Source organism: Pithys albifrons, chromosome 8 (assembly GCF_047495875.1).
Source record: "Pithys albifrons albifrons isolate INPA30051 chromosome 8, PitAlb_v1, whole genome shotgun sequence".
NCBI lineage: Eukaryota > Metazoa > Chordata > Aves > Passeriformes > Thamnophilidae > Pithys > Pithys albifrons.
The window spans coordinates 16746897-16756740 of NC_092465.1; the positions used below are offsets into that span (position 1 = coordinate 16746897).

The 9844-nt window shown below is 52.3% G+C and overlaps 1 protein-coding gene across 1 annotated transcript; it reads right to left on the bottom strand.

The window, feature by feature from the left end:
- Nucleotides 1-630: 630 nt before the first annotated feature.
- On the bottom strand, nt 631-4558 carry LOC139675182 (tubulin alpha-4A chain-like). The gene is made up of 4 exons (XM_071562498.1): nt 4471-4558; nt 2117-2339; nt 1826-1974; nt 631-1697 (listed from the first exon to the last, which is right to left on the bottom strand). Exons 1-4 carry the CDS (start codon nt 4471-4473, stop codon nt 726-728), a joined length of 1347 nt encoding a protein of 448 aa, XP_071418599.1. The 5' UTR covers nt 4474-4558; the 3' UTR covers nt 631-725.
- Nucleotides 4559-9844: the final 5286 nt, after the last annotated feature.

Sequence of the window (9844 nt, forward strand, 5' to 3'; positions counted from 1 at the left end):
CAGTCTGAGCCCAGCACTTTGGTCACAGACTTGTGGAGCAGTGCCAGCAGCCCTGCGCAGTGGGATGAGTGCCTGGCTGTGTTCCAGCAGCTGGGGATGGCTCCTACTCCCCCTCCAGCTAACACGGGTGCATGTCGGGAGGAGAAGGGCAGGGGAGGGCAGCCTCTGTGGGTCAATATAGCTGGAGCATTAGTGGTAAGCAGGGAAAATTAATCTCTGGAAACAGCATGTTGGATAATGGGTAACAGAAATCTCCAGTTTGCGGCTGGAACCAGGAGCTGATGCTGATGCTGGGGCAGGTGGAGTAGTGCCACATGCCACAGAAGGATGGCAAAACATAGGCAGAACAGGGCAAGCAGAGGCAGTCCCAGACAGGAGAACCCATGCCTGAGCTAGTTGCTTCTCCTATCACATCAGCAGCACACTTCTGGATCCCTTTGATGGACATGCTTGGATACCTCCTCGGACCTGCTATGTGTCCTGACAATATCCCTCTGGTATGCAGTTCTTACCTATGTGGGGAGGCAGAGCTGGAGCAGAGCACTGGAAGGAAGCACAGCAACACCAGTAGCAGGGCTGAAGCACTCGTCACACACCTGACCTGGCAAGAAACCAGTACAGCTAGGGGGATAGTGGGAGATACGGAGGATCTGAAACGGTTTATTGCAAAGGATTTCTGCAAGTAACATTGGGAAGAAGCATAGTCCTTTTTGGCTGAGGCTTCTCTATTCCTCACCCTCCTCTTCATCCTCGTAGGAGTCCAGGCCCACCTCCTCATAATCCTTCTCCAGAGCGGCCATGTCTTCCCGCGCCTCAGAGAATTCCCCTTCCTCCATGCCCTCTCCCACGTACCAGTGCACAAAGGCGCGCTTGGCGTACATCAGATCGAACTTGTGGTCCAGGCGAGCCCAGGCCTCAGCAATGGCCGTGGTGTTGCTCAGCATGCAGACAGCACGCTGCACCTTGGCCAGGTCGCCCCCTGGCACTACTGTGGGCGGCTGGTAGTTGATGCCCACCTTGAAGCCTGTGGGGCACCAGTCCACAAACTGGATACTGCGCTTGGTCTTGATGGTGGCAATGGCAGCGTTGACATCTTTGGGCACCACGTCGCCACGGTACAGCAGGCAACAGGCCATATACTTGCCATGGCGAGGGTCACACTTCACCATCTGGTTGGCCGGCTCAAAGCAGGAGTTGGTGATCTCAGCCACTGATAGCTGCTCATGATAAGCTCTCTCAGCTGAAACCACAGGAGCATAGGTGGCCAGGGGGAAGTGGATGCGAGGGTAAGGCACCAGGTTGGTCTGGAATTCGGTCAGGTCAACATTCAGGGCTCCATCAAACCTCAGTGATGCTGTGATAGATGAGACAACCTGACTGATGAGTCTGTTCAAGTTGGTGTAGGTTGGACGCTCGATGTCCAGGTTCCTGCGGCAGATATCATAGATGGCCTCGTTATCCACCATGAAAGCACAGTCAGAATGCTCCAGTGTGCTGTGTGTAGTGAGGATGGAGTTGTAGGGCTCCACTACAGCCGTGGAAACTTGTGGTGCAGGGTAGATGGAGAACTCTAGCTTGGACTTCTTGCCATAGTCAACAGAGAGTCGCTCCATCAACAGGGAGGTGAATCCAGAGCCAGTGCCACCTCCGAAGCTGCGAAACACCAGGAATCCCTGGAGTCCTGTGCACTGGTCAGCCTGTGGAGAGAGACAAGTAAGGTTCCTTCAAGCACTGACTTGGCTGGAGGGAAGTTTCAAACCTTTCCTTGGGTTGCTGCAGATGTGATGTTCAGGGGGGGACACATCATTCCTCTGCATTCACTTACCAGCTTCCGAATCCTGTCCAGCACTTGATCAATTATCTCTTTGCCAATAGTGTAGTGGCCACGGGCATAGTTGTTGGCAGCATCCTCCTTGCCAGTGATCATCTGTTCAGGGTGGAAGAGCTGGCGGTAGCCTCCTCCCCGAACCTCATCTAGGACAGAACAGGGGTACAATGACAGAGATTTTCTAACTGGGCCTGGGGAAAGGTGGCAGGAGCCACTCTAGGGAGTGTCCTGCAATGGGTTGCTCCCAGAAAAAGTGACCATTGTCACTGTTCAGTAGCACGCACTCACCAATCACAGTGGGCTCCAGGTCCACAAAGATGGCCCGCGGGACGTGCTTCCCAGCCCCTGTCTCACAGAAGAAGGTGGTGAAGGAGTCGTCCCCTCCACCAATGGTTTTGTCACTGGGCATCTGCCCATCGGGCTGGATGCCGTGCTCCAGGCAGTACAGCTCCCAGCAGGTGTTGCCCATCTGGACGCCGGCCTGGCCGACATGGACAGAGATGCACTCGCGCTGGGGAAGGAGAGGCAGGGTCATATCCCAGCAGAGACCAGAAATGCATTCACTGCAGGTGGCGCACAGCCCAGGCATGGTGGCCACAGCCCTTGTCAGCTTGGGCAAGCCACGCTGCCCTTGCACCTGTGTATCCTGTGTCCATCCCAATCTGCTGCAGTCTTCCAGATCTGGTGCTCTGCCCCTTATCACTGCATGGCCCAAGGAGATGGAGACACTCTGCTGAAGCCCAGGATACTAGGCCACCCATTCCCTGGTCTGCCCCCACCCACAGCCCTGAGAAGGATCCATTGAGCATCTTCTCCATTGCACAAACATCCATATGGATTAATGGATGGGGCCCTGCATCAGCTGGTATGGCCCCAGTTGTGATTCCAACAACAGGGCTGGAGGCTGAGATGACAGAGCACCACCCAGGCACTGGGAGCTGAGGAGGTGATGGGACTGAGGATGGGTGCCCAGCAAGGGGGAGGATTTGCAGCCAAGAACAGTTGCCATACTTTGAGGCTCAGCTTCCCTAAATTAGCTCCGGAAGAGGAGGAAGTGTTAGCTGCACTTCTTAACTGAACCAAAGGGCTGAGGTGGGAGGGTCACCTAGATCACAGCTTTGAGGGCAGCCTTAGGTCTCTCCAGGCTGAGATGGGCTCTGCAGTCTTACTCCCTTCAGGTGAAGCATCCCAGAGCCTGCAGTCTTTTGAATGAGAAGCAAAATATTCAGTTCCTTAGACCTGCTGTTGCCAAGGATTTCGATGCGTCATCAGGCACAACTGAGGCAGACGAGTAACCAAATCAAACCGGATTTCCAGAGCCATGAGTGCCCCAGTGTGAGTCAGGTGGCAGGAAGCTGGTGGAACTAGCCATTTTGCACTCAGGAGCAGGGCAGTGACTGCCATCCAAGAAAGTTGCACAGGATGCAGCAAGTCCTGGCTCTCTGCATGTAGAGTGCTTTCAGTGCTCATTTCAGAGGCAGCAGTGACAGTGAGGGATGACAGAAAAATAAGCCCTTGGTACCCATGGTTAGAGGCAGAATCCCATCTCTTCACCCTTCACAAAGCTGAGGTGCAAGGAGCAGCAAAGCAATACCCTGCTTATCCCTCCCAGCAGGTCCATAAAGGTTGTGTAACACAAGGAGCCAAGGGTAAGTCCTGAGGACTTAAGTCCTGAGGTAAGTCCTCCAGAATCCTCTACAGAAGGACACAGAAAACACTTGGCATAGCTGCAAGCACCTGAAGAAACAAGAGATGAGAAAGGACTTCTGCCTGGCCAGGGACCTTGCAAATCAGCGTGGGAGCACAGAGGGTTATGCTGTTCACTGCACTTCATCCCACCAACATACAGCAGCCAGGACTTGCTCTGTGGGACTCAGTGCTGACAACAGGCTGGGCAGAGTCCAGCAGCAGGAGGAAGAAGTCGTGCTTGTCACCTGCCCGCATAATCTGTGTTCTTCCCGGCAAGGTTTGGCACAAGGAAGGGCTGGGAGCATAGGCCTGCGGGACAGGAAGCAGGGTGCCCAAGGAATCTTGGGGTTGGGATGCTCTGCAGGGCAGCTGGAGAGCTCAGGAGCCAGAGCTTGCCCCAGGATCACGGCAGCAGGGCAGCCTGGAAGCCCACCCACAGTGATGCCCATCCTTGGAGCCGGACACTGGGTGAAGGAAGCCACAGCTTGCTGCCGCGGCTGAGCTATGGGTCGGCAGCGTGGGAGGCTGGCAGACGGGGCTCACTCACCGCAGCTGGGGATGGTACCGCGGGACATGGGCAGGAACCGACAGTAATAAAAGTCGGAGAGGGAAGAGTGGTAAGGGCGTCTGCCCTGTCCGACCGCGAGTCTCCGAACCCTGCGGGGCTCACTGATGACATCCTTGCTGTGGAGTGCAAGGGGATGCTCAAAGGAGGGAGGCTGCTGAGAGCCATGGAAGGAGCACCTCAGGAAGTGGCTGAAGCCAGGCAAAGGCAGGACAAGCACGACAGGCACTTCTCCCGGCAGCTGCCCGCACCTCTGAGATCCCGGCAGAGCCCTCCCGGGAAGCCACGGGGACCGCAGCCCGCTCTGAGGAGGGTCCCGCCGGGGTTCCCCCGCTCCCAGGAGCACTCGCGGGACCAGAGGGAGGGAGCGGCGGGAGCCGGCACTCACCATGATGCCACCTCTGCCTCACGACCTGCCTGTCCCCGAACTGCCGCAGCTCCACACCTCGGGACGGCCGTGCCGCTGTCGCCGCCTTATACCGGGGGCGGCACCGACGCTCCGGGGCGGGCCGGCACGCCCGAGACGGCCCCACGGGCTTGCATAGATTTGCGTGCATTGCGCGTGTTTGCATAGACTCGCACAGATGGGGCGGCTGTGCTGCCCCATAGCCGCGGGATAAGTGGGTAGGGCCAACCGGGGAGCGGCATCCTCCGAAGGGGGGACGGGACACCCTGGCGTCTCTTCGAGGAAAGGGCAGTGTGCCTTAAGGGTTAGTCCTGCTGGTCCTGCTTTCACTGAAAGGTGCTTGCCGGTCTTGGCAGAGGGGCTTCTGCTGAGGAGCAGAAATAGCACCTTCCAGCTTAGTGTCCTACTGGTCACCATCCAGCACTAGCCCAGAGAGACTCTGGGGGCTGAGCCAGGAAAGCCAACAAAGAACCCGGCCTAGGTCTTCCGTCCTGGCGAGTGTAGGTGCTGATGTGATACCTGGGCAATCACAAAGCCAGGTCTCTGCCAGCCATCCAGAGCCTCCAAAAAACACCTGGGAGAATTTCTGGAGGAAACACGGAAAGAGGAAACACTTCAGAAATGAGCACAAGCTTTCCTGACCTCTTTAGAGATCAGTGAAAAAAAAAAGCAGGAAAACTCTGTCCTGTGCTTTGTGTCAAGCCCCTCAAGGACTGTTGTGCCCCAGGGCTGTGTCTAAAAGCTCTGCCTGCCGAAGGGCTTTTTCTCCAGCTGGGTTCTGCATTGCCTCTGCGGTTTTGATATGACTTCACAAAGCTTTATGAAATGAATGTTGAGGGGATAAGGAAAGCTTAAAGCACCTTGGAGGGGGTTTATTGGAGTCTGCAGTGACTTTACTTATGTCTGCTTTAGTACAATGAATAACATGTCCTACCCCCTCCAAAATGCTCACAGCATCCACTGTGGTGCAGAACCAGTCCTGCCTCTGCCTGAGCGTGCTGTCTTAATGAGTTTTCATGGAAAGGTGCTGTCATCTCTCAGCTTGATCTGAAAGTTGAAAGCTGGACCTAAAATTATCCACCCACAATGGCCTTTCTTTGTGCCTGAGTCACCTGGAAAGTGTCACCTTCACTGATGAGCATGTGTAAAGTGATTGAAAGCAAGACTACTCCTAAGAAGCCTGTGCCTGTGTCTAAGCAACATATTTTTGAGACCTGCAGAAATGGCTGAGCCAAAGGATCAGAACTGGTTTAATCAACCTGGTGGGAATAGGTTGAGCTTTTTTTCCCACAGAAATGCCCCAGGTTGTGAGTGCTGCTGAACCTGCACAGGATGCTGTGGAGACTAGATAACTCTGGAAATACCTCCCCGTGGTATAAATGTCCTTTGAGTGACCTCAGAGATCACTAGATAACGCAGACCATGCTGATGCAGACAGTCCATGAAAGTGAGAGAGTAACTGGTAGCACTGAGGCATCAAAATTTGAACCCAGAAGTTAATTGAAGTGAAAAGAAGCAGAGGTATCATCTTTCCCCATGAAAATCTTTGCCAAAGGTGTTCATTGAAATGCATTGTGAGCACCAGTGCATCACTTCTGACTGGGTGTGTCCTAGCACCCCCCTTAATTCCCTGGTGCCTGTTAATTCTGGGGCATTCTTAACATGAATGCTTTGCAGGAGTGGTTGGAAGCACAGGTGTCAAGCTAGGCAGCAAGCAGCTTCTTGGGTAGCCACATGGTTTGTGGGCATAGTTTGAGCATGAAGGTTTGAGCCTACAAATTCCAAAGATTTGTACGACAACCTGGGGGCACCTAGGGGTATAAAATGGTGTTATATTTCTCCAAGAAATGCCTGGATCTGTTTACATACCATTCTGGTAGGGAGCTGAGAATGAAATATTCCTGATTCATCGTTGCTGCAAATGCATGTTCACAATGAAATACTCACTTGGATGCTGCTTTGTTGGATGATCAAAGCAGCAATGACTGACAAGAGAAACATGAGTCATTTGAAACTGTGCATCCCTATGTGCCTCTGATCTGAAATGTCCAAACAGATGTCTAAGCTTTTTTGAAATGCTTAAGAACATCTGGCTAAATCCAGAGAGGACCAATCAGCTGCATTTTGTCAGTGCCTAACTGCTCAGAAAACTGCCAGATGCTGGTAACAGTAGCGTGCAAGCACACAACAGAGGCCGAGCTCTCTCTGGCTGAATTTGTCGCAAGGTGATGCTTGTCTTAGAGAGATGTTACCTACACATCTAAGAAGACCCTGCAAATGTTTTCAGACCACATCAGAAATCACAAGATTGCAAGAATTGCTTAGGAAACATTTTCATCATTGCTCAGAACATAGTTGGACTCTACATTGGCAACCAGAGAGGTACTAAAAGCAAGCAAGGTAAATTCTAGGCTATAGAGTCAGAATTCAACCATCTCTTTAGTGAAGGATGGGAAGAACAGACTGAAGATACCCGAGGGGCAGAGCCCTGCCCACTGCAGTGGAAAGTCCCTACTTGCCGCTCTTGACAGATACTTGCTGGTACAGGAACTCCTGTCAGCAGAGCTTTCAGTTACCGAAACAAAGACTCTCTCACATAGCTGTATTCCAAAAGTATGTTAAAGACTGCCACACCTAAAGCACCCAGAGCTGAAACTGGGGAGGAGACAGGTTCAGAGCCCAGCCTGGTACCTGCCATCTACACCCCAGTTTCCTCCTCTCTCTGCTGAGGAAATCCCAAACTATTGTTCCAACTTTTCAGACCTCAGTTCCACTCAGGCTGTTCTAGGCAGAGCAAACAGTGTCACAGGGCAGTTTGGGGACATGGCTTTCTTGGGAAGGTAGAAGAGAGCACAGCTGTGCTGTGGTTTTGGCAAGGAAGCCCAGTGCCCTCCACTTAAAGCCTAGCCTTTATAGCAAACACAAGATGATGAGGGGTGCTTCAGGAACAGGGCCCCTGTCTGCACCTTTAACTCAGCCAGGAGCTTCCGAAAGTAGTTGCATCTGCACTTGCCCTGCTTACCCCTCCTCAGTCCTTGCGCAGTTCCTCTGCCCATAATCCTCTTAGCAGCGTGATCAGGTGGGGAGGTGGAGAAGCTGGAATGTGCCCCCAGCCCATCAGTGGCCTGTGCAGTTTTCTCTTCAGCAGTGTCTGCTCTGCTTTAGCACAAGTCAGACAACGTTGGCTAGTGAAACTAATAAGTTTGCAGAAAGCATGAGGCTTGGCTGTAAGTTGCAGATATTGTGAGTTCAAGCAAGGCCCTGGTGATACTAACTGCTCCAACAGTAACCCACTGAGCACGGTCCCTAAAGCTCGGCTGGCTTTTGGTAATGGCCCTGCATTGTATATCTGAGTGCTGCTGCAGTTCTACCATGGCAGCATTTGGAACATACTTTGCCACTCTGAAAAGTTCTAGGAGCATGGAGGTGGGCAGAAAATTCTCCCTTAGCCATTCCTTAAGATAGACATGCCTTGTCAAGGTCAGAAAGGGCCCAGTGGTTACCTCATCCTTTGTCTAGAGAAAGTGGGAATGATCCAGAGATGAGAAACGAGGGTGACAAGAAGGCTAAATGTTATGTGCTGCAAGAAAAGGCTGAAGGAATGGAGACTACCATAAGACCAAGCAAAGACTCAATAAAGGCCTTAAGATATATATAAGATAGGTGCAGATAGGAAGAGGATTAACTGTTCTGCATGCTCAGGGAAAGAAGACACAAGTTTAAGGCTTGCTAGCAGCAAGGGTAGTGAAGCATGATTGCCTCAGGGCCAAGGGATCTTCATCACTGAACATCTTCAATAACCCAAGTGTGGCATTTACTCCTAGAGACCTGCTGGGATGTGAGGCACAGCAGTGATCTGACAGAAGTTCTCTCTGCTGGAGCTGAGCAACAGCAGCATAATTGCTGGTTCAGATATAATGAAGTCAATTGTGCAATGCCTGCTGCATTGCCCAGAGCGTGTGCTGCGGTACAGGAACAATAAAGCTAATTCCAGATCTCACTAAAGTCCTAAGCCCTGAATCACAGGGCAGTGGCAAGAGTACGGAGGCACTCCCAGGGATACCAGCAGCCCCACTTGCTGAGCCCCAATCTATGAGGCTAAAAGGGGCCATTGGACGAGTTGTGACTAGCTCTTTCTCAGGCATAGCAGCCCTGGGTGAGCAGCCTCCCTGGCTCAGAGCCAGCCACTCTAGCTGCCTGTGTCACCTGCCTTTTTTCATGTCCTGGGAAAGGCAGCTACACACCCACGGGAGCAAAATAAAACCACAGCTGTCTAATTGCAATGACTTTATGTCAGAACTCTGAGCATGCCTGGTGTGAACAAGCTGCCTCAGGCAGGTGACGGAGGAGCTGAGCCTGCTGAGGTGTCCCCCCGTCCAACCCATATTCTCAGAGAATGCCGGTGTGCAGCACTGATGGGCTGTGTAGAGGGGCCAGTCATGCTTTTCCTCTTTTTTAGCAGCTCTCAGTGCTGGCAATGGCACAAGCAATGTAGAAATAGCTGGAAACAGAAGTGCAATGAATTCTGCAAGGTATGTGTGATGGTAGGAGCTCCTGGAAGGGCATGGGTTATCCCACCAGGCTGAAGGGGCTCTGCATGCCCCAGACAGAAATGTAGGCAAGGTAATGTCTTCAACTCAAGCCCTTTAGGCCTTCCTGTCTTACAAGTTCTCAGAATTGCAACAAAGCTGTGTTCAGCTCTGTTGCAATGCCACAGAGCATGCCTGTGTGAGCTGGCAGTGATGAGGCAAAAGGCAATGTCTCGGTTTGAGGCGAAAAAACCAAAATGTTTTACCCACAAGCAGGGGAGGGGCCTCCTCCACAATAATCACACCACTCTTTATCAAATTTAAGAAAAGGAATTTTAATACAAGAAGGATAACTGCTATATATATATATATATATATATATATGTAAACAGACTAGTACAACCCACTTCCCCAACACCACAAGAGAGGAAAAAAAAACAAACCAAAAGAAACAAAACAACAACAAAACCCAGCAGGTTTTTTTCTCCGGGAGAAAAGGTTATACTTAAGTGTCCTTGTCACAGCCCGGCTGGCTGCAGAGTGAGTTTCAGTCCCTCTCCAGCGAAACAGACGAGCAGTGGGCTTTCAGATGGACTCAGTCTCTTCCCCCTGTGTTCCCCGTCCAAGAAGCAGAAAAGGTACGAGCAACCAGCAGCAAATCCAAGGCAGGTAGCAACAGCAGCGCGGCACGAAAAGTAGTCCGAGGTGGGCAGCGGCAAGACAGCCAGGAAAAAAACCCCAGCAGTAACCAGCAGAGCAGACTGCCTCCTTCGAGCCCCCACTCCCCCGTTCCGCCGAGCCAAGACTCCCGAGAAATCCAAAAAAAA

Excerpts from the sequence above, each read along its gene's own strand:
- LOC139675182 (XM_071562498.1), bottom strand. Across the intron at positions 1,975-2,116 it reads CCTGGAGCCCACTGTGATTG|ATGAGGTTCGGGGAGGAGGC; the intron begins GTGAGTGCGTGC and ends GTTCTGTCCTAG. Across the intron at positions 1,698-1,825 it reads TGGACAGGATTCGGAAGCTG|GCTGACCAGTGCACAGGACT; the intron begins GTAAGTGAATGC and ends CTCTCTCCACAG.